Source organism: Thunnus thynnus, chromosome 16, assembly GCF_963924715.1.
Source record: "Thunnus thynnus chromosome 16, fThuThy2.1, whole genome shotgun sequence".
NCBI classification, from domain to species: Eukaryota; Metazoa; Chordata; class Actinopteri; order Scombriformes; family Scombridae; genus Thunnus; species Thunnus thynnus.
In genome coordinates this window covers 19,233,599-19,258,226 of record NC_089532.1, presented here as the reverse complement: position 1 = coordinate 19,258,226, position 24,628 = coordinate 19,233,599, and the positions used below count along the sequence as shown (strand labels likewise).

The 24,628-nt window shown below is 44.8% G+C and overlaps 1 protein-coding gene across 1 annotated transcript in view; it reads left to right on the top strand.

Moving 5' to 3' along the window:
- Window positions 1-3,257: 3,257 nt before the first annotated feature.
- Window positions 3,258-24,628, top strand: part of crim1 (cysteine rich transmembrane BMP regulator 1 (chordin-like)) — a 34,798-nt gene continuing 13,427 nt past the window's right edge. Inside the window, exons 1-7 of the mRNA XM_067614962.1 lie at window positions 3,258-3,966; window positions 8,032-8,193; window positions 8,480-8,653; window positions 15,925-16,167; window positions 19,600-19,779; window positions 23,028-23,231; window positions 24,120-24,248. Coding sequence (XP_067471063.1) covers window positions 3,669-3,966; window positions 8,032-8,193; window positions 8,480-8,653; window positions 15,925-16,167; window positions 19,600-19,779; window positions 23,028-23,231; window positions 24,120-24,248 — 1,390 coding nt within the window. The 5' untranslated portion in view covers window positions 3,258-3,668. The remainder of the gene's footprint in view (window positions 3,967-8,031; window positions 8,194-8,479; window positions 8,654-15,924; window positions 16,168-19,599; window positions 19,780-23,027; window positions 23,232-24,119; window positions 24,249-24,628) is intronic.

The following is a 24,628-nucleotide window of genomic DNA, read 5'->3' as shown; positions in this document are numbered from 1 at the left end:
AAGAAGACTGCAGGAGACCTGACGGTGTCAAAACACATTATTATAGTCCCCGCAAGGAAAACAGCAACTGGACCAGACCTCACAGAGAGAAAGGGAAAACAAAGACAGGGAGAGCACAGACAAGGACAGGAGGAAAAGAGCGATCATAGAAAGAGAGGAGGATAAAATAAAGAAATCATGTGTAGTGTTTTTGTAAACTAGACCCGAGAATGAGCTCTTATCTGCTGCAAGATGACTTACTCTTTCTGTTGGACTCCTCTGATTGTTTCCAAGCTGTTTCTACCAAGGTCCAAACAAATGAAGAGTGCAAAGTGAGAAACAAAAGCACATGTGAGTCCCTCTGGATGGCAGTAATGGAAAAGAGAAGTAACCATCTCTGTCAATTATTACCTCAATATGCTGTACATCTGTCTGTTTAAAAATAAAATCATTGTGTTGCCTCTGTTAATCTTTCCAGTTCAAGTTTTTTTGTTTGTTCACACCTCTTTGTCTTGATTTTTTCACTTATTGGCAGTTTGTATAAAAAACAGATGACCTCATCTGTTCTGGGTTTCAAAAACAAGTCATTCATTAGTGTATGTGTTGCTTAGCCTCCACACTAAATGTTCCATATATCCGCTATTTAGTAGATCTCTGAATGGCTTTGTAACTCTTTCAACTGTCAGTATTCATTGCCATTATGCCCTTGCACCCCTCACTCCTTACTATCACCCCCCCCTTGCCCTGGATCTGCAAAGTGTGGCTCAGCCCGACACCGGCGCTCAGAGATAAGCAAAGCAAGGGCGATAACCGGCCTGTACACCGATCCTTGGGGAAAACTCCTGGAGCACATCCTGGGGACTTGTAATCAGGTGTGCCGCACGCTGTCCACTCAACATGCGTTCAACACTCTGTAGCACACCCATGTCACCATCATCCATGTGCTGCTGCTGCTGCCAGTTCGTTCACCTCCAAACCATCTACATCCCAGAAACACCTCCTCACCACCAGCTCTGACGCCTCCACACTAGTAGGGTGTAAATCAGCTGTCTGTGCAGCAGAGAGACAAGAAGCAACAGGAGTGGGTGACAGAGAGAGAGGTCATCCAATCGCTGGCACAGAGCCCACACTGTGACCTCTTCCATCTTATGGGGCCGGTAATCTGGACCAACTGAAGCTGTCTCCACAAGGCTTTGGATCACATTCATCACACCAGGGACCTCAGTATAGGGGAGAGGGAAACTGGCACCCTTAGGCTACTGCTGTATTTTCCCAGAGTTCTGTGACTCAGAACATCATTAGTACACACACACTACAGTTATTCAAGCCTGGCAAAATGCCCTTCCCTGCCCCACCTTTTCCCCGTGTTTGCTCCATTGAGAGACTCACATGCAAAGGCAAAGCACCAGCACCCAGACACATGGTGCAGTAGATTGTGCTCTGGTTTTAGAGAATATGGCACTCAGAAATCTAATTAGCTTTGTCTGGATCTAATTTGGCACTTATTTGAAATTAAAGTCAAAGCCAACATGATTGATTGTCAACAGACTGTGGTGTTTGATGCCAACTTAACAATGATGAAGTTTTCCAAATGCCACATCATGCAACATTTGACACAGGGCATATGGTTCTGTCAAAGTGTTATTGTATCATTGATTATTGCCTTTCTGAGAGAAAAATGCCCTAGAGTGTTTATACATCAAATTACTAGCATGATAGAGAGAAAACTAGAAGGTGCTGTGATCTTTCGGTTAGCCAAAAACAAACCTCTGGTCCATATAGCAGGACCAGGGGCCTCTGAGAGTAGCCAGCTGGCCCCATTTGAAAGCCCATCGCCTAGGTAAATAGGTCAGTGCCGCTGGGTCGCAATCTCTGCAAGTCAATGGAAACCGAGGCTCTCCAAGGTCCTGGTCTGATCTGTCGTCAACCAGCAGTGGGTCCGGCCAGCGGTCAGCGAGTCGGCCTATTTGACAAGAGCTTTAAGGAGGGATGGAGTGAGGGAGGGTGAAGGGAGAGCCAGAGGACAAGAGCTGAGTTGTGTTGCAAGGGCTGATTATGCGTGCTGCGGGGCTGGTTTCCTGGATGTTGTGTTTGTGTTGGAGCGGGTGGCTCCAGGCAGATGTTGCAAATGAACGAGGTGCTGTTGTGTGTTGACATTGTGGATAAAATCATCCCGGATGACATCTGATTGGTGTTTGAAGAGGAAATGTTTCCAATCACCATAATAATAAAAAAAAATCCCCAATATTGGACCATCCTCATACTTTTGATATGTGATATTTCTGTATTTATAACTTTCCAGTCATTATTATTAGTTGCTCAGATTAGGCATCAGCTTCACGTGACATAAAGCAGAGCTCAATGCTACTATAACACTTGACTGGTTCAGAGGACTAAATGATCTGTCACCCTGGGAAGAAAAACTCTCTTGCTCATTTGTGCAGCAGAAACAAGGGTGCACACAGTGTTTTATTTATATAGTTTTGTTCTCAATTGACAGAATTGCTTTAGGTCTCCAGTGTCTGTGGCACTGTCACATGCAGCCTCCAGCTGTGCCCACTGCCCACAGGCACACACACCAAGTACACAAACACAGCTCAACAAACATCAGATGACCTTTTATCTTGCCAAAGCCACCTGCACACACAATCGGACACCTACAAACACAAGTAAGCACACACTCATCCACACGCAAAAGGTAGAACTGTGGAATGATATGGCCCTGATAATGTCTGATACGTTTGATTATAAGGCTTTGACATACTTATGGCTGTAATGTTGAACAAAGATAGGGAACAATTAAGAGGTTGGTGACAAAAGCCTGACTGTAACTGCACTTTGTGACGTAAAATATATTTATATTGAAGTACAGTTAGCTTGGATTTTATTGTCACTGTTTTATATTCATTTATTGGGTAAGTTCAGACATCTTTATTGGTTTGTTTATATGATTTAGCCTCATAACGTATTTGACAGTAAGACGAAAAGGATTTCAGATTGAGTATTCATGCTTCTCCTACAGTAAAGTAGTCTGCAGCTGATTTTATCCATTTCTTTAATGGAAAATAATAGCAAACTGCTATGTTTTAAATGGCACCGAACTGCAGATTTACGGAATATGAAGCGGAAAAAGCAACTTGCATTCAAGACATTCAAAGTTGCATCATTGCGCAACACAGAGACGAATTGTGGGGATAAATCAGTTCAAATCCTCCCTCCTTTCGCTCCCTGTGACTGGTCCGTGCCTGTGTCAGTCAGTGGGAGGGGTGCACCGCTAATTTCTATATGCCTGTATGTCAATTTAGGTCTCAGATTGCGTTCCCGTGTGTCGCTGTCTGCCACAGCAGATCTCAGTGGACGTCCACAGCCTCCGTGTAGGATTTCTACTTGTATTTGATCAGATGAGACGCCTGGGTCGTGCGTCTACCTGCTTATATTGGACCTTTGGATATTGCTGCCACTGAAAACGCATCCGCACACTTGAGTCTCGTGGTGTTTTTGCTTTTGAAGTGACCTGAGTCCGCTGTGTAATAAAACAGCAGTGCCTGGGGGGGGAAGACTCATCACAAAACTTTAAAGAAGACTTCGTAACTTTGGAGATACAGTGGGCATCGCGGTGAGTTCATGTGGCTTATCATTTGACAGAAGCGGACCGTTTCTCTGGAAAACTTACAGAAGGCTTTTGAAACATGTTCAGCAAGTGCTCCGTTGTGTTATTGAGTGTCCTTTTTCTGGTGCGCGCGCTCTCGGCTCATGAATGCACGCTGTGTAATCTACGGACTTGTCCAGTCAAAGCGCCGCACGGCTGCGAGGGTGGCCGGACCTTGGCCAGGGATCCGTGCGGATGCTGTGACCAGTGTGCCCGGCTGGAGTGGGAGCCCTGCGGCGGCAAGGACTGGGCGCACGGCTACTGCGCCCTGGGTCTGACCTGCGCCTCTATCAACCAAACAGGAGTTGCCACTATTCCTGAAATTGGAGTATGTAAAGGTGGGTAGTAGTGTTATTAAAATCATCATCAAATGATTTCAGTAGGCTAAATAACAGAATTTGTGGCAGTACAGAGAGAGAAAATAGTGCTTTTGAGCTCTAATAAAAGAACAGTAGGTGTCCATTCTGCTGATAGAGAACCATCCCATTCCCATTAAGTGGCTTGAGGGCATCACTATTCAAATGTCAGTTGAGTCCTGACTGCAGTGACTGTGTCAGTGTTTACCTTGTCTCTGGCTGCCTGGAGCAGCTCCCCGGGTCCGAGGGGCTCTTGACTGCCAGCAGAGGAGTCATGTTCAACTGCTCTTTCTTCTCCTCAAAGCTTCATTCACTCTCAGCTCTGGAGCATGACAATAAGTTTGGCAGCAGTTATTTGGCACCAGGTTACACTCCAGCTCTAGTAGGTCCTGTTCTTCACAACTCAAAAAGACATTTGTAAAAAGGCAGTGAATTGAGATGGGAGCAAAAATGACAGTTTGCATGCGTGCGAGGGCAAGATTGCAGATTTCCCAACAATGATGATTGTGTTTTTAAACTTGGAATACACTGTAATTTAGTTAATAAATTGCCTTTTCTTGTCTATTGTTTGAGCTGTAATGGTTTTACTGCATGATTGCAAAAGTCCCCAGCAGATTTTCATTTGCAATCCTGTGGATCCACACTGCTATGCCGTTTCCCTGCCAAGCAGAGCTGTGCTATTATACTGTGGATGTGCTCATTTTATGCACAATTTGAGCAACTTTCTGAACTTCAAAGAAATGTGTAGGGTGTCAGGTCCCTCACGCAGTGAATGAGGTAAGTAGCAATGGCCTTTCCCCTGAGGAACAAATAATCCCCTAGCCCCTCCACCTGCACTCTGTCCAGCCTGTTTCAGGATGATTGAAGAGGACTGACAGCAATGTAGGAGAGAGTAAGCAGCTCTCAGTGGGTGTCTGGATCCCCCTGACCCTGCCCTCCCATCATCCCTCTGTGGGGTGGTCCAAGCCAGGGCTCCACAAGGGTTTCCAGGGGTCTCCATAGCCCCAGGCCATCCCAGGAGACGCTACTGCTGATTGTGCCTCATGTACAGGTTACGCTGGCGTCTGGAGGACATCTCCTCTGCAAATTAACAGCTTTGGAATGAGGGGGAGACCTAATGGCTCCTCTGATTGAATCATGCCTCTGGTCTTGTGGCTCCAGGGGCCTTGGTGTATGCTGCTGACCCCTAAATCACACACATATATACACACATAGCCTCAATATCCCAGAGGGTCTAGGTGGGGGTAAATCAACACCTCCCGGTGTGTTTTCAGGGGCCACAGTAGGCAGGCTGCTGGAGGCTGATCCCAGATTTCCCTCCTCAAGCTACAAAGGTCTTAAAGTGATTAGACTTGCAATCAGGAGTAGGGGGTAAATGTTTCCGCTTTCTGATCCCCTGCCTTTCTCCTCACAGTTTTGGTGTTCTGGGTGGTCAAAATTTGTTAGAGTGGAATAAGCAACAACCTTAAAACACAGGTGACATGTTGAATATTACATGAGAAGGATACAGTACCTTGGTAATGGAAGTCAGTTTTTAATCTGTTATTGTTCATCGTCTTGACAGGTTTGAAAGCAATACCCATTAATTATAAACACTCCTGCGGTCATGGAGAAGCTGAAATATGCTGGAAATTAATTGTTAACCTTGTATTTAATTGGGGAAGTGTTTAATTCCAAGCTTTGTTGCCTGTAGATCTGACTACTTTTGAAGGTATAATAACCAGAAATAATTGCCTAAGCCCCACAAAAAGATTGCAGCTTGCCAAAAGAGAAGAGTTTTGCATTAAAACACTGAAAATTACAAAGATATGTAAAAAAGTGAATGAAATGTTGCAGCCTCAGTTTGCATGTTGAGTCTCGTCTCCTGAGTATTCAGCCACCTGCTCTAAAGAAAAGTCATCTGGGCCTTTCAACGTATCATATCTGCTTCAGTGATCAGTCTGTCAGTCAGTCAGGTGAAATCATTCAGTCTCAGAAGCTAAATGATTTGTTTTGATGTTCTCATCGTACTCTTATGTCTGTCCTCCCACGGCAAGTTTCCCCAAGCTCCAGAGGCACTTAACATAGCTCGTAACAGAATGTCTGTCTTACAGGGACTTTATGTCCACTGCACTTCTTCACATGCCTTCTACTTCTCCCTTCCTCTGGTATTATCTAATGTTTCAAAGACTTCCTTTTTAGCTCGCTATCAGCCAGAGGGCCTCTAGAGGTCAGCTGTCCCATCCCGACTCTGCCAAGACAAGCAGTCTGAGTGGCTAAGAGAGGAATCCCTCTGGGATGAAGCCATAGACCCAGGCAAGAGTCATGCCAGGCCAGATAATAGATAACAAGGCCAGACTAAACCAGGGTCAAGCTAAAGGGAACTAGGCTGAAGCAGACCAGCTTAGAACAAACTGGGCTGACTGGTGTCAAGCTAATTAGTCTAAGAGACAACGTCTTCAGTGTCCAGACTTTCATTAATTGTTTTGACTCCTACTTCCTTTTCTACACGCCAGATTTAGCACCCCACACAGACAGGCACCCCTGCCGCTACCATCTCAAATGAAAATACCCTCCCAGGCACAGGAAAGCCTCGGGATGGAAAAAATGTAGAGGTGAGGATCATTTTAAGGTGAGAGGAAATCACAGGGAAAGTTTTGGTTTGGTTGATTGAAAAGGCTGCTTGTGCTTTGCCAGTCTCACTGGCTGTCTGGGAGAGCTATTAACAGCACAGGCTGGCTCAGGTTAAAGGTAATATTGCCTTCACCTCTGCTGTTTGCCAAAGTGCTTGTGAGCATCCACCTTCACCCGGGAGTCATCAACACAACCAAGCCTAATTCTGGGGAAAGTGTTTCCAAGGATTCTTACCATCGAAGTAACATTGATTCACTTCAACAGTAAAATTTATTACAGTAAAAGACTGGCCTTCTCCCCTAGTGGAATATCTGTTTCGAATTAATATCAAAATCAACATATGTGTTTTATTATGTCTTGCAGAATTTTAAAAGCAAAGCCATGGCAGTCCATTTTTTCCAGTCACTATCGGTCATCACATTATTGTTTCTCTGATCCCTAACTGGGATAGAAAAGGATCCTCATATCTCTCATATCTCATATAACTTATGTAAGGCTTCATTTCAGGTACTGTATGATTGCTACAGTAGTCAGGTAAATACACTATGAAGTGCTCATGTTTATGTTTGACAGCCTTTTCACCTTTTGCTCTGGTGCATTGTTCGTAGCTGTTTGGAGAAGAAAGCCAGAGTATTATGATAAGCTCCAATCACGCTTCCACACTGTTGATTGAGGCCTGGGAGCCAAATGCTTTGGAAAGGGGTTACTCTGTGTTACAGTTTGTCTCATCCTGTTTACTCTGATGCCATTTTTACTGATCTTGGACAACTATGAAGAAGGTTAATTTGGTATATGTACGTGTGTTTATTCATGCATGCATGTGAAAGGAACACTGTGGTCGATGTGTAAGAGGGGGCCCTTTAATCCTAGGGTTTTGGTGGTTATTCCGCTCACATGGCACTTACCGGACACATCACTCCCTCCTACTCTGCTTCCTGTCATAAAGTTTTGTCCAAGTGGGATGAAGTGCCTCGAGGTGCCATCTCAGGGGGTAAGGCTCAGTAGGCGTAATGGGTATGGTGCAAGTGGCCTTAGTACAGAAGAGGCGTTCCAGCAGCCAGCAGAGATGCAAACCCTGGGAGGGCCCCATGCTGTGGAACAAAAGCAAACAAATGGGCTTAATGGCTGAAGTAGTGTGGCACGATGAGGAGGGAGGAGGGATGGTAGCCCAGAAATACACTGGTCACTTCAGTAACGGTTGTGCCAGGGCGATGTGTTGCAACAGAGGCTGTAAGCTGACTGGCCTTTCAGCACTCCAGAGAAATAAATCTTGGTTTCTGGCACATTTTGCCTTGTTATTACTCTTTACCTGTGGCCCTTGCCAATGTTGATCTCTTCTCCCAAAGTAAAAATAGATAGTGCGAGCAACCAGTCCAAGTGAGAAGTTCACACTCTGTCTCTAATGTCCTCTGTACTCATTCCTGTCCACCACAGTGCTTCCTGACCATCCAGAAGCTGGCCTGGAGGACGAGCACTGTCCGCTGATGACAGGCTGTGACAGAGCAGGCGGTCAGTGTGTGTGTGATGCCCGACACTCCTGCTTGGGCTCATTCACCTACCCAGACCAAGAAACCTGCATGAAGGCCAGCAATTCAGGTGAGCCCTCACCTTCCATCCATACGTTGCAAACAGATGCATGCACACAGAATGAGTTAGGGGGGAATAATGCTGTCCATTGAGAAGAGCTAATCCATAACAGATGTGGCTCTGAGGTGACTAATGCTACTTACATATCATAGTGATGACACACATGCTAAGATTTGTCTTGTGGTTCCCCACCACTCTTGAGTGGTGCCATTGTCTATGACTCATTGATGACTGTGGTTTATGTGTATGTGTGTGTGTTTGTGTGTGTGTGTGTGTGTTCACGGTTGGTTTTCAGAGGGTCGGCGGCACGAGCACCGGGAAAGACACAGAGAGAAGTATGTGGGGCCATCCAACCCGGCCTGCATGTTCTCCGGGTGTAACCTGACCACTGAGGGCTGTGTGTGTGAGTCTCAGAGCTGCCACCACCACTTCGCCTACATCAACCGCAGCCAGTGCCAGGAAGCCGCAGGTAACCTTCAAATGACCTGCAACTGGAACTGACAACCCCAACAGCAGCCAACCAGTAGCTTTACTCAATTCATGTAATTTTGCATTACAATATGGGGATTCTTCAAAAGGTTCTGCCCTTCTCTTCACAAATAGCATTCCTGATGTCCCAGCTCATTATGTGCAAGGGGAAGCATATTGTCCCTGACTGATGAAAGCTTTGCCACTCGATATTTATCACCTTTTAATTTTAAGTGTAGAGACCCTTTTAAAGTTCATGTCCTCACAATTGGATTTTATAATTAATCTCTTGCAACTTTCTACCTGAACATTTGCATGGAGTCACTTACCGTCTAAGTCGAGCAGTACTTGCAAAAATGTGACAGACAGATGGCATAATGTGCAGCTCTTCACATATGAATGCACTCATGCAGAGTACAGGAAACATAAAGTAGGAGAAGGAGGGAGAGAAAGAGATCTGGAGAGCAAGATTGATGTCATGTGAAAGAAAACAAGAAGGGAAGATGTTGAGAGTGAAAAAGAGAAGGTGTGGATCTGACTGACAGAGAAGCAAAAACAGAAAAAAGTCTCCATTACAAGACATGGGGTTGACCAGACTGTTGATGGAAATATGGAGTGTTGGAGATCCTCAGGCACAGAACACAGTCCTAAGGTGTAAATGCATAGAGTGCAAGATGAATGCTCGCCTTGTGTGGGAGGTAAAAAAGAGAATACAAGAATGTGTGATTACCTCCACTCTTAGCAGTCTTTATTGTCTTGTGTCCCTGGTGGGTTTAGTTTCCCCATTTGGATTGTGAGGTGTCTGGTAGATAGACAGGCGCTAAGTGGTGGCTGCCTCCTGAGTGACATTTGCAAAATTGTACAGGGGTGCCACTGAGTGAACTCACTGAACCTCTGTGTATGTTAGGTGAATCTCATCCTACTCAACATGCATTTCACAGCCAGAAAACTTAACTGAAACCTGGAGAAAATGGTTTGGTGCTGTAGTGAACAGATTAAGTCCAAAGCATGTGACTGTGACGGGTTGTGTTTTTATTCCACATGTTTTTTTCTCCTTTGATACTCAAGATTCTCTATATCTTTACACTTGTCTGACATTTCAGGTGAAAAACGGCATTTTAGATTGGGAATACTGTGGCAATGTGCAGTGTGTTTAAGATTATTTAATTTTCAAATAACACAAAGGTTATTACTGAACATTTACAGTACAGTTCTGTGGATGTTTATGTTGAGCTATTTACTGAGTAAATCCCACAGGAAGTGTGTTCAACAAACGTAGTTTTGACGTATGATCATTAAAGTCTAGTGTTACAATGAAAGATATACTGTTAGTCTTCTCTGTTTTCTAACTCCCTCATCTCAAAGCCCGAGCCCAATGGATGACAGTTTAAACTCACACCAGTGAAAACTGTAAACAACATTTTTCAGCAGCTTATGAGTTCTCACCGCAACACACACCCACCCCTCTGATGGCCCCTCATTAAGTAAGAGGCCAGGATGTGTGTATGTGTGTGTCTGTTATGTCTTTAAGTATGCATGTGCATGTGGAAAGATGCAAACATGCACATGCTTGTGAGTGTTGATATATCATCACATGTGTGCAATGAGCCTGCATATGTGAGTATCTGAGCCTGTGTGTCTGCATCTGTGTTTGCGCATGTGTCTGTGAGTGATAATTATCTTGTTTGTCTAGATGTCTCGGCAGAGATTTTCTTTTGTCTGTCATCAGCAGGAGTTTCCTCTGTGACCAGACTGGGACTCTGTGGTTAGGATCTTATTCGTTCCGTTCTGTTGGACTCCATAGTGAGTCCAACATCCATCAACCCCTAGTTTTCTTTAGATACAAGCGGTTATTAAGATCTGTGTTAGCATGCCCTGCTAGTGACAGCAAATGTATCCTGTAAACTTGCTCCCATGGCATGAGAGCTCCACTGATCGCATTTGTCTTCACATACAGTGGAACATTAAAGCAGACCTTTTATTCACACCACTTCAAGAAACCCAGTCAGAACATAGATTCTTCTTGGGACCTGTAAACTCACACATGGAAGTGGTTTGGCCCTGGCTTTCTCTCACTTTCATACTGACTCACTCAGTGGTCTTGTCAGTTCATCCCTCTGCTGCGATCTGTTAAAACTCAATGTCAGTGTCTGCTGCTGTTGGCGTACGATCACCTAATGTTGTCTCTTGTATGTTTCGTGGGATCTTGTACTCTGCTGATGTAATACGGCTGCAAGCATTTGGTCAGAAGCAACATGGTGAGCCAGACGTATTACCCACATGTCAGGGAGTAAAGAGGATGTGATAAGTGTAGGAGAGGGAGGGGGAAGGCAGACACAGGAAGATAGGAAATCACAACTGAGGCCAACCATTTTGTTGAGGTATTTGTGTCAAGTACAAGCCCCGGGGTCTTGGTAGGGTGGTGTTTGGTAATTTTACACTCTAGGATGGTTTACATTTTTCATTCATGATAAGGCCCCTAACTGCTATTTTGGAGGAATTCCCCTGCTGTTGCTTGCTGACAGGAACAAGCAACAGCATTCTCTGTAATGGGTTAGGTAATTCATACAACTGCATCACTTCATACAAATGTGATCAGAAGTAGTGATAGTTGAAAACCAAAGGCACAATCAAGCAACTTGGTTTTCTTCCTACTTACTCTCGTAGACTAATAATGGGGATAAAATGGAGTGAATCAGAGTAAAATTTGTTCCTCATAGGTTTGTGGAAGTTCGCAAACAGTTCATCAGACAGGAAGGCAGTGCCCGCTATGATGCTATGGTACAAATTGACTTTGTTCCCACAAATCAACTTGCTCACCTACGCCGCTTCTGTCCTGCCTTTCTGCCCTTGTGAAAGGACTGTTAGTTCTGCTTGGCTTCGCCCTCTTTGTGGCAGGGCTATTACTGGCCGAGCCAGACCGCCGCTGGTTGGCAGGGGCACGAGACGTCTCAGCGTTGTATGTTTGTGTGCTGTCTGCAGAAGCTGCGGCCCCTGTTGTACCCTGCAAGCTGCTTGTTTCCCAGTGTGTGCGTGCATATAAATATAAGGGTGTGGGTAGTGATTTCATAGAAGAAACAAAAATCTTGTGTGGCAATTGAAACAAAGAACTTCCCTGAAAGGATACTGGGATTGCTGTCAACCCACTCACTACTCTCGGTCAGCCGCTAACCAAACCAGCCAGCATTAGGCCAGCAGGAAAAGCCAAGACACACACACAAAGTCTTAGACAATTCGTGCATGTCCAGTCCTAACCTTCACTCCTTTCAGTAAATCTGTGCCCAAAACCGCAGCTCATCATCCCAACCATAACCATTAACAAATCAAAGACACCCTGACTGCAGCCTAAGCCAGCGCCTGTTGTTCCCAGGCCTATTTCTCTTATTATCAGCCGTTCGTTTCCTTTTTTTCCCTAAAAGGGAACCGATCACTCTGGCCAAAATCCATACATAACTCAACTGCCTCTTCCACAATTGATTCAGCAGCTGTCTACACCCCAGGTCTCCCATTGACTTGTTTTCTGCATTTGCTACAGATGAGGGCTGAGTCATTTCTTTTTAGGCACAGAGTCCACTGAGGGTCAGTACACGTGACAGCCGTTTAGTTTTGTTTTCCACTGCTTTATATACAGTACCCTGGAGTAGAGTATGTCCACCCTTTTCCTATGCATTTTGTGCCAGATATTGTGAAAGACAATGCATGGTGTTGGTCTTTGTCTGAGGATCAGGCCCTTTAGCCTGTTTTAAGTCCCTCTCCCTCACCGTCATTGGCCTAATCTTATTGATCTGACAGCAAGGAAAGGGTGTGTTTCCATGGAATGTACACATGCTACGTACGCTTGTTATGCACACACACACATGCATGAATACATGCATACGTGCTCACCTACACGTGGACTTTCTCATTACCTCACCCAAACATGCTCATTCACAGCTGCAGCGGTGTTGCTTAGGACACTGAGATCACGTTTTTCATCTGCAAATATTCAGCCAAAGCATGAGAGAGCAAGGCGTGCAGGCAGCATACACAAGCCCGCTGGCTTCTGCATGCCCAACTACCTCAAGCTTCTGACCACGGTGTGAAGTTCCCGCCAAGTGTTTCTTCCTGGTGAACCTGTCTGTGCCTTTTGGCCTGGATCCCCTCCCAGACCTGCTCCATAGTCCTACTCACACACGCTGATACACGGAGTGAACAGTGCTAACTTTCTCAGCTGTAACTGCTGGTGGGCACGGGGCCAGGCCCCCACAGCTTTACGTGAGAGACGGCCCTGATGTGTCCCTTTGCAGAGCAACTTTATAAAACCTGAGGACAGACCAGAAACCCACGGAGGGCAGCTGGACTGAGACAGCTTTGTTCTCCGCTGACTTGCTTCCAAAGTCAGTCGGTGAACAGAACTCACATTGTGCGCTTTTTCCATGAGTAAACTCAGGCTGTCAACACAGCCTCCTCTGCCTGTCCGAGCCGCTCTGGTTCGGGGAAAGACTGTGCTCCTTGTACCCTGCCTTGAAGCGAAGAAAAAACCCATTTAGAAAGGAGATGTTTTTCTTTCTTCAATGATCTGCTGAGATGCCAGAAATACGCATTGTTTACAAAAGAGTCCATTCTGTGGTAATGAAGCAATTTCCGTATCCCACCTCTTCCAGACCAGCGTCAGGTGTGTGTGTGTGTGTGTGTGTGTGTGTGTGTGTGGGTGACTGTATATTTTGGAGATTGCGTGTTGAGGTCAAAGGTTTTCCATTCTTTGCTATCTTACTGTTGTACAAGAGCACATGTTGCCTAATCTGCAGAGAGAATTTATCAAGCATACCAAATCAGGCCTTTTGTGTTTGTGCAAGCTGGAGTATGGCCACCATTGTGATACGCAGATTGGTTTTGTGGTTGCTGACTCACTAATTATAGCCGTTTATGCTCAGAGATAGAACACAAACAGCTCAGGATAAAATCCATTTGCTGCTGACTTTTTCTGTGCTCTATTGTGCTTATAAATGTGCCAGTGAGAAAATTATATTAATTGGACTTGCACGGGTTGGACCATTTCCACGGATGGATACAATTCTGGTCATTTGAATGACAAAGGTATGTCTGCCAGCTGCTTTTCCCAGCGCACTCTAACCCTAGCCATTATCACAACTGAAAGAGTAATCAGCCTTCTCTGGGACGCATACAATACATTGAAAGTGTTTTTCAGTGCAGAACGTTGTGCAAGATCGTCTCAGGGCAATTTCTATGGCTTTTTTAACAGCGTAAGGTTTTCATATGCAAAGCCGGTCTTCAACTGAGCAGCAGCAGACTGCGTTAGACTTCATTTGAAGTAAAACATTCGCCAATCAGCGCTTCCAACTGAAGTTTATTTAACTCCAGCATAGGAATTAGGCCAAAAACTGTTAAAAGGGTTGTAGCTTCCCTTAAATGAGGGGTTTTACTCACATTTTCTATGACACTATTCAGCTTCAAAGTTTATCAATGAGAGCTTTGTGGTGGTCCTCACTGTTCCCAGGTTGCTTGAATAAACAGTACGGTACAGATACCTCACACTCCTGCTCTATTTATCTGGAGCCAGAAAAATTCAACGTTTCCCTTATCCTCAATTTCATCTGTCAGAAATGTTACCCCCACCCAGCTAAATACAGCAGTCACAGTCTCTGTGTTTTATTCTAGGTCAGGTAGACATCAAACAACTACTTAAATGCAATGCCAGCATCAGAACAGACCAGAGAGTTCATCTTAAATAGCTGGAATGGATGAGGATAATACAGTGTGATTCGGTGGTCCGGCTCAGGAGTTGAGGACTGGCAGAGCAGAATCATCAATCAGGGGATCAGGGGTCTGGACCCCGAACTGCTCACCGGTTCAGTTTCCCCATCTGTTGGCAAATCCCAGAAGGATCCACTTACAGGTCTTCAAATGTCAGGGATGAGGCACATCCTCTGAGAGAATCGTGTTGCGCTGTGGAGACTGAGAAAGCACCAGTCTGGGAAGACCATCAACAACAGCCTCTGGAAACGCTACCAGAACCCCAAGCACTGTTACGCAACCCCGGCCTGTATCATCTCTTTTCCTCAAAAAAACAGATGTATGCAAAGATTGTCAAGTATTCCTTGTAACTAAATCATAATCCACTTAACATAATTTTCTTTTAAAGCGACCATTTCTTGACGCGTTTCCTCCTTTAAATGTCAGTAAAGATTTTAATTTGATGTGCAATTACCAGATTTTCCTCATTCTCAGTCATCATACCCCTGTGCTAGTTTAGCTGCCTTTCCAGTCTTCCTCTCAGCTGTCAAAGCGCTACAAAATGTGTATCTACTGTGCTTTCAGCGGGGGATCTGGGAAATTACTTAGTGATTGACAATTATAGGACAGGACATGAGTCTGTGCTCCCCAACCCCTCTCTTCTGTCTGCATGAATACATTGCAGTGACACTGAGAACCAAAATAAACACGTCCCTTTGGTTTGGGTAATCCAATCTTTGTATGTAGCTACTGTTCTCATACAATGTCGGTACAGAGGGGCCTTCCACTTTTCTTTTCCTGAACCGGCTCCAAAATACACCCCTGAGCCCCTTTGCCCAGATTTCCAGTACCCCTGCACCCCTTTCCCCCCCTAACAAGGGGTATCAGAGCCATTATGTTGGCTCTGGCAAATGTATAGACAAACACATGCTGGTATGCCAAGTGAAGGGGAGATTCTACACTGACAAGAAGAGAAACTCTGTTGAAGGTTGGCTGGTATTAATGGCTGGTTTTAGAACGTGAGGGACTGTTTGGATTGTGAGCCAGGCTGGGTGGGATCAGAGTCCCGTAGACAGGATATGTGGAGAGCCTTGTCGTGTCTAGAGCGCCGCTCTCACTTCTCTGACAGGATGCTGTAAAGCTGTCACAGACTGAATTGGGGATCTGATGACTGTGCACAGAGTTTGTGTTGGGTGAATGTGTGAACTCAGTTTTTAGACCGTAACACGAGTAGCGCTGTTCCAAAGTGGCTCAACTGACATGACGAGGAGGCAGCCTTAACACACACACACACACACACACACAAATGCACACACTTATGCAAGCACAGAAAAATCCATCCTTAATTTAGATGAACAGTGTGGGCACTGTCAGAGTGTAAAACAGTTGAAGGTGGTTTTACAGAATTCTTTACAAAGGAGAGGAAAAAATAGAAAGATGCCAACGTTGTGCCTCTCCCATTTTTTGTTTGCAAATACTATATGCTGCATACCCACCTGTATCTGAATATGTACGTACATCTGTGTCTGTGTGTTTCAGAGGAGCTGAGGTGTGCCGGGGTGACATGTCCCGATCTGCAGGTGCCGTCCTGCCCCAAGGGCTCAGTCCTGACCAAGAGTTACACACCCCCTGCTGGATGCTGCCCCTCCCTACCACCACAGTGCACTTGCGACCTCCGTGCCTGCCACAAGCCCCAGTGCCCGAGCGGACAACGTGCCGTGCCACTCAGCCAAGCCAGTGGCCAGCCAGGAGACTGCTGTGACGTCTTTGAGTGCCAAAAAGGTGATTGCGCTGAACTGCACGCTACACAGTCTGTTTCGATTGGTCTCCCACTGCGGTTAGCTATGGCACAGCTGGTGTGAGATTCATCGCCTTTGGGATGGCAATTATTTTCCTTGCAGTAATGCTTTCCTCCCTGCTGACTAATGTTCACAGATGATAAGGAGAGTTGCTGATTGGATAATTACTGTTGGGCTGTTTATCAGGCTGGGCTGATGCCTCCCAGGGTTAACACCATGGTTCAAAGACATTTTTCAGGGGTGTATTTGCAAATATTTCTATTGCGTGAAAGGAGATTGAATATAATGGGCTTTTCGAAGCAGATTGTGATTGTTGCATCTTGCACCATTTTTTTACCTGGTGAAAAAGAGACAGGGGAAAGAAAAGTGAGAGAGTAGATGTTGATCACATACAGAGGGACTTCAGTGCTCTCTGATGTGGGGCAAAGGCAACCAGGAGAGTCAGGAAGGCAGGGAGGGGACCTGCGGTATAGGTCTGTTTACTCTGCACTCCCAACAAATATTCGCTGTTTTACCAACAGAACAAATTCCCATTCTGGCCCCTCCACATGTATAAATGAGTGCCGTGTCCCGGAATTAATGGACTTAACAAGCCCAGTGACCAGAAAAGTGCTTAGGCTATGAATTTGCTCAACAGAAGTGCAGTGTCAAAGGGTTCCTGTCTGGTCACACGTCCAAAGGGAAAAGGTTCAACAGTTCATTGATGGGAATGCTTTTTATGTGCTCCATTCTGCCAGTGGGGAGGGTAATCGAGTCCGGCAGGCCGGCGGGGGCTGAATGGCAGCCGTGGGGGCCATGGGATCAGTGTTTTGATAACAAGTGTCTGCTGCTCTTTGGGCCTGGGGCTTGATGCCTTTTGTGCTGCCCCTACTGTCCGTTAGGCCTGCATGACTGCGCGCCGTGTCAGAAAGCTCCACGGACAGGGACATGGACAAGGACATGCACTGTCCGCTCCTGCAGAGGCCTTTACAGCACTGGCTACAAATACTGTTACTTCTACATAGAAAGTCTAAGTTGCTTTCAAATACCATACCTATCCTCTAATGGAACACTTTAACACGGCCCCCCATTGTCTCTGCGTGTCAGACTTGGACTGATTAACTTGTTTCCATTGCCCACTTGGCTGTGTGCTCATATTTAGTCAGGGTCAGTGTGTGCAGTGACAATAAGCCCCACCTGTGTGTTTTGGCCTCCATCAACGAAAGAGTCTTTCCACTGTTGGCTGGAGAAGGACTATATCTGGGTGGCAGAGCAAACCTGGCAGCGCCATCCTGACCTGATGTCATCTGATGTTCCAGATGATCCTGTTTGATTCTGTTTAACTGTGGTCTGCTGTTTATCAACACTTCAGCTGGCTCATATTCTGCATACGTTCCCCGTAGGCAGCCCTGGATGCAAAGTACATTCAGGGCTGCACATGTTCTTTTGAGATTTACACCAGTGTTAAGCAAGAGGGCTGAGATCACCACACTAATGGTTCTCAGGAAGCTCAGCTTGAGTTTGTTATAAACACGCAACAACCATGTCCTCAGAAGTTGATGGGTGGTTGTGTCAGTTACATAAGTCAAACTCATATTTCTACATTGTCATTTGATATTTTAAACTGATGCTCAAAAGCATCACTGTAAAGTTGTCAATAATAAATCCCATCATTAGCCTTCTCTGGGAAAAAGTCATGTTTACCATGGTTTGCTTTATTTGCCTGTAAACCACAAGAAGCACCAGTATGACAGTCCATTTTGAATGATTTAGACAGGCTTAGGACCAATGTTTTGTGGCCCATCCATCTCCACATCCAATCCTCACCTCAATTTAGAGAAGACTGAACATCACAAAGCATGACTGGAATTTAGACTCTGTGCCGCAAGTTGTTTTAGGGATTACCATTAACAAACACTGCGGAAATCACATGTGAGCATCCCCTCATGTGACTTCCTATTGCTTCTGTGAGCGTTAAAAAACGTTGCCGTGCCTTTTGATTTAGGCCAGCTAAAGTGCTTATTGCATTTTCTCTGCTTGGTTTTGTTGCACGCAAAGCGGGACAGCAGGAATACTGAATGAGAGAGGGACAGAAAGATGGCAGGGAAGAGAATAAAAGATCAACAAATCCCCCACTCTACTTTCAACTCAGTTAGCCCACCTGCTTTGTATTAGAGTGCAGCGCTGGTTGTTGGGAAGCATGGGGTCATCGGCGCAGACACTTTGAGTCTGCACTTAAAGATATGGTGTACAGATGCCGCTCTCATGTATAGGAACCACTGGCCCCACATGTGCTCGCATCTGCGCCATACATTTACAAATCTGAGTAGTGTAGCTACTCCTCTGTGAGTCTGGAGACTTTCTTACATAACCACATTGCCTCACTTCCCTCATGATCAAGTGTGTTTGATGAGAATTTACTGTGTGGTTAGGCAAGATCTTATAATGATGAGTCAACCAAACCACCATGGTACATTTGAACACGTAATCCAGAATTACCACTTAAATGTTATGCTGTAATCTTCCTGTTCCTTTGACCACAAACTACCATCATTCATTTTAAATAATTAATAACATTTGTTTCACTTTTTAGAAATTGCAACTGATTATGTTATTATAAGTATTTTTCTGCTTTTCTTTCACTTAGTTTTTTTTTCTTTTACAGTACAAAGACAGACTTACAAACACAAGCACACACACATTAATGTCCGGGTTCACACGCTTTCAGGTCAAGGTTTTCCTGTCTGTATTCAGGCTTTACTGGGCATGTTGTCTAGACACAAGACCAGACCTTGATTTTCCAAAGGTGGTGTAACTAAGCTCATTTTATTTCATAGTAGGGGGAACAGAGCTAAAAGAGGTTATAAGGGCTTGGATGCTTTTGGGAAAGGAAGGCCAGAGCATTGATTCACTCCACCTGCCACCAGCAGACCGAGCCCAGATTCTGCCAAAGCTTCAGACCCACTACTGTTTTCTTTTACTCTACACTGCAAGTGTCCAACGCCTTTTCAAGGCTTGATAGATCCCTGTGAAATTCCTCCTCATCGACTTGGCTTTATTGTCTGATAAATGCCATTCCACCCCACAGGCATAACCTCAGCCATCAGTGTCTACCTCAGCACCATTTGGTTCTGATAAACATTTCCATCAATAGCAGGAAATGAATGGATGTTTATGCATTTGTAATTGATTGTATACAGTTGGGACATTCTTGCAATGATCGAGGTTGACATTTGTGATGAAAAACGCATTTTTCTGTCATATAGTCATGAGCACAAAACTCTGGTGTTAATCCCCGCCAAATGTGATAGACACCTGACAGTGCACAGTGCCCTCATTCGTAAACCGCAGTGTGCAAGGCATTATCATCCCCACATGGTGTTAATTTTAAGGTTGACGGCATCTGTCTGATTCTTCTTCTCCTTCTTCTTCTCAGTGTCTCCCAAGTGTGTCCACAATGGGAAGGAGTTCTCAGAGGGGGAAGTGTACCGCATGGACCCCTGCTGGCTGTGTCAGTGTCGAGGAGGAATCTCCTTCTGCTCCAAGGCAGAGTGCGCTGAGCAGGACTGTGAAAACTTCTACATTCCTGAGGGCGAGTGTTGCCCTGTCTGCATAGGTACACTCATTCATCTTTGTTCTATGCTGCGATGCTTGCACATTTTATCATAATGTTTTTTTAGATCAGAAATATATGGCATTATCATGGCCTATTAAATATAAATATTCTGATTTACACTTTTGAGGTTTAAGCAGCTGGTGATGTGACAGGGAAGCTGGTGTGGTTAGCTAGAAGAGTGGAAAGTTGATACAGGAGAGGTATCAAGGTATCAAAATCCACCTTGCCTGACACTTACCTTCAATGACCCTACCTTAATGGCTTCCTCATATAACTAGCTTCCACAGTTGTTAACATACCTGGCATAGAAGAGGCACACCAGAGAGCCAGTCAGGGATTCATTTCCACTGGGGAGACTTAAGAACATAAAAACCCTCTTTCTTTCAGAGTGTACTGCTTGGCTTTGTGATATCTGGCTCTGGCTTGATGTGGGGGTGTGGGGGGGAGACCCACTCACAAAAACACATGTGCTCAAAGCCAGGTAGGGAGCTCTGATATGTGCTCTTGGGATTGTTAAAAAATGGGGTTGCAGCGCATATGGCGACCACATTACAGTCTGCCAGAAGCCAGTGGATGGAGACGGTAGCCAGCTCCGGACTCTGCCAGCGTGGCTAAAGTTGAACGGGCGCATGAGAGGGACAAAGACGAAGAGCAAGTACGCAGAGGAGAACTTGTTAGGTCAGTTGTTGAAGGTACACTTGGAATGTGCAGGCATTTAGATAGAGTGGAATGCTTTCATCTTTTTCTCATGGAAAGCTGTTTTTACTTACCACTGTGGAGAATTTAAACTGTACTCTTAATGTGGATTAAGAGATGTATAGGTTACCTTGATGTTTGATCAAAATGACCACATGCAATGTGAAAGGGGTCGTTTGTAGTGATAAACCCGCAGAGTATTAGAAGCAGCAGCAGGTATAGCTGTTCTCAGCAAAATAGATCTGATAAACCCGATGTAGACTGCCTGCCAAGCACCAGACATCAGACAGACAAAGTTAGCAACCAGCACGTGTACATAGTTGAGCATTTACTGTAGGAGCAAAAAAGATGGATATTTTTCTCAGAAGTTGGTGGAGACCAAAACAGAGCTAAAATAAGAGTGAATATAGGATTTACATTGGTCAGGTCACCTGAAAAATGACTCCAAACAAGTGCTAATGTTGTTCTGTGTCTGCTGGATGTGTAAAAGGTATTTGCTAACACAATGACCCAATAGGCCAAAAGCAGGTTAAATTAACCTATGTATTGTGTCAGGATAGGTAAAGGGTAACAATATATTGCTTTCTACATGTTAAAGTCAATTTACCTGACATGCAGAGTATTACTAAGCCTTTGAAAACAGTTCTATAGGAAGTCAAGTCTGAGAAAATTGCTCAAGTTTAATCTCAGTTTTGGCTTGATGACACATTTTTAACAGAAAGCAAACTCTCCCATGTTGGCATCAAGTTGCATTATGGAAAGTGTAGGATCGTAGGTTTTTGGGGCTTCATCCTTACTGTGGATGAATAATCACGGTAATCTTTACTTCTGCTCCATCAATTTCAACCACTCTCTTTTTGTTCTGTCTCCCAGGAGTCCAAAGTGAAACACTAAAATCCTGGAGTGACCCTTTAAAGTTTCACTTTGAGGATAATAGTGTAGCATGCATGAGGTGCACACAATAAGAAGAGAAAGGGACAGAGAAAATAGATCAGGCTGTTCAGGTAATCGCAGCCAGATGGACAGAACCTCAGCAGCCAAAACTCCGCTGGGATCAGATAGGGCAAATAAGACTCCTGTGCACAGTACACAGCACCTTTTCTCCCTCTAACACACATTCAGTAAGCCATACCAAACACATAAACACACAGAAATATGTGCACACCTTTGTTTCACAGTGACACACAGAGAAAATGCTGAGACCACCCTCTAACTTGCCTCTGTTACCAATAAACAGTGTAACAGAAACAATTAAAACTGTTTATAGTAAATGTTGAAAACATGACAAAAATGTTCCCAGAACAGGACTCAGGCATCATACGTCACCGCAAGCTGAGCAGAATGGCTTCCCAGATTGGCTCTTAAACTGTTCCAAACTTAATGGGTCCAGCTTAAGACTAATGGCTACAGATCTCAGTTTTTTTAAATGTGCTTTCTTTGCTTTGGAGTTAAATTTATGGTATCAAACTCTGACCTGGCCTTTGACCTTCAGGGTCACAGCAGAAACACACATAGATGAGTTCAAGCTTTCAGTCAAGAGGGGAGTCGACACTGCAGGGACAGGCACTTATGAACGTCAACACACTTGCTGTGTTTCCAATTAGGCTAACAAATTTCTCTCTAGATGAACAGAGCCAAGTCTCAAAGCTCGTCTGTCTTATTATCTCCGCCAGACGTAGGCCTGGAGGGGATCATGCGTTGTGTGTGTATGCGTGTGTCCATGTGTGTATCTGTCTGCAGTTAATCTCGCATGTTACTAATATAGCCTAATATTTTTTATACACATTTATGACTATATGCTCAAGGACGTCTCCTTGCTGCGGTGATTCACAGTTTTTGAAAAACCCATTTTATAATGCCATTCCTTATGGGCCTATCGTAAAGCTTAGACTTTAGTCTTTTCAGCAGTCCTTGTCTTTTTACGATATGTGTTGCAACAAGGCTTTTCTGGCAATCGTCTAGGCTAAAAACAAGGCCTACCTAGTCTGTTGCAGGCCACATTTTGGCCTTGGTTGTGGCTCAAAAACTGACATCATAAAAAAGTTATGTCTCATCTTGAACCAAAGCATCTGCAGATTAATTCCATATCCGATATGTTATGATCCACTAAAGTTATGCACGATACGAGATGAATAAATCCTTGTTTCTGTTATCTTTGCTGCCATCTTGACTGTACACACCTAGAGGAGATCTGCACTCTACTGAGTGCACTCTTCTAGTTTCAACTTAAATCCCTTCGTATGTTGTCGCTAAGCCAGGGACCTCTCCCCAGTCTACTTATATGTAGATAAGACATAGAGACAGGCCATCCTGTTAGCTCCCTCATGGAGTATCCTGCTTCACCCAGCTCTGCTCTCCTGTAACTCAATTACAGTAGAATATGTTGTATAAGATACATTGGACTGAAGCTCTGAGTTTAAATTCTGTTTGTGGTAGCCAAACCAAACTAAACTTTTGACAAACATTTGAGCAAAGATTCAGATCAAAGATTCCTCTTCTCTCTCACTTTGCTCCCTAACCTACCATGCATATGTCTTTCTTTGTCCTCTCAGATGTGGAGTTACTGTCGATGGACAGCACTAAGGCCAGTTGCTGGGTGAATAATAAGCTGCGAGCCCATGAGGAGCAGTGGAAAGAGGACGACTGCACCTTCTGCCAATGTGTGGATGGGGAACCGCACTGCACAGCCATGGCCTGCAAACAGAGCTGCCAGAACCCTGTCAAGATCCCTGGAGAATGCTGTCCCTTCTGTGAAGGTATAGAGACTTGTATTGGTCTGGAAAAAAACGAAATGCACTTGTTTTATATTTATCACAACTAATGTATGGCTGATATTTATATGAGCTACACATTAGCACACATACCACATGTAGGAGGCTCCTGTGGCCCCGCAGCTTTGCCACAGAGGCCATGTCGGCATGGGCTCATTAAAGGGGAGGCCACGGAGCATTCTTCAAGCTGCAGGGTCCTTTGTGTTCCTTTATTACCCTTGCCCGCCAAAATGAGACCCACCTGTGTGTGTGAGGCTGCGGCATGCTTTTAACACAAGAGGCTGCATAATTGAAGTGGATCCTTTTTTTGTGAGCGTAATTAGTTACAGCTCGTTGGGCTGCTCCTCCCATCGAACGTGGCAAGAGACATTTGATGGTAAATAGCTATGGTGCATGTATGTGTGTGTACTATGTGTGTTTTTCTAAACAATCGTAAATTGTGGGGCTTCACAATACAGTTGGCCCTGATTCAAGAGGGTCTGAGCATTCCCAAAGCCTAATTTCAATCTAGGGGACACTCTATTATATTCGCTAAAGATGCTCTTTACACACAACCTATTAATGGGAGACAGATCAGCACAATAAGACAGAGAGGTACAATACCTCTTACAGTGCGACCCACCCTGGTGTAATTGCTCTGCATTTATCTGTAATTACTGTTTACTCCAAAATAAGAGCAGTGTGAATAGGTGGCTATTACATTTGGCACAAAAAGCACAGATGAGGTATTACACCTGAGGGGATCTCAGCACATGTAAAAAAAAGAAAGAAGTCTGAAATGAACCACTTTTTCATGTTTGTTTTTTACTTTGAATGTTGATGCTGTCATGTAAAATACCAACCCGTCTCCGTCATTTCGTTTTTGTTCTCCAGAGCCTTCTTATGAAACAGTTAGCCCCATGCTGTGTCCTCCCCTGGAAAACTGTTCTCTGTCAGGGAATGACTGCCCGTATGGCTTCCATCAAGACAAAAATGGATGTCTGCTCTGCCAGTGTCTCAACAGTAAGTTCACTCTCCTTACTTTACCTAAAGGGTTAGTATCAGGGGCTCACTTGAAGAAGCTTGAACAAATTTGTGACATGATAGGTTTCCTCCAACTTGCTGCTTCTTGCTAATCTGACACGCCAAATGGCCAGAACCATCTGAGAAGTCATCCTTGGAAACTGGTTGGAAAAGGGCAGGCACTTTCCAAAAATACTTGGCAGGTGATTGGATGAACCATCTGTCTATCACCATCTTGCCTTGCGAGGCAGCTGGATCCGCGAGATCACAAGATCACACGAGAATCTGCATCCGAATGTGATCTCACATGATTGTGATATCACGAATCCAGCTGCCTTGCAAGGTAAGTCTCTTGCATTTTGCATTGAGGTGGTAGACAT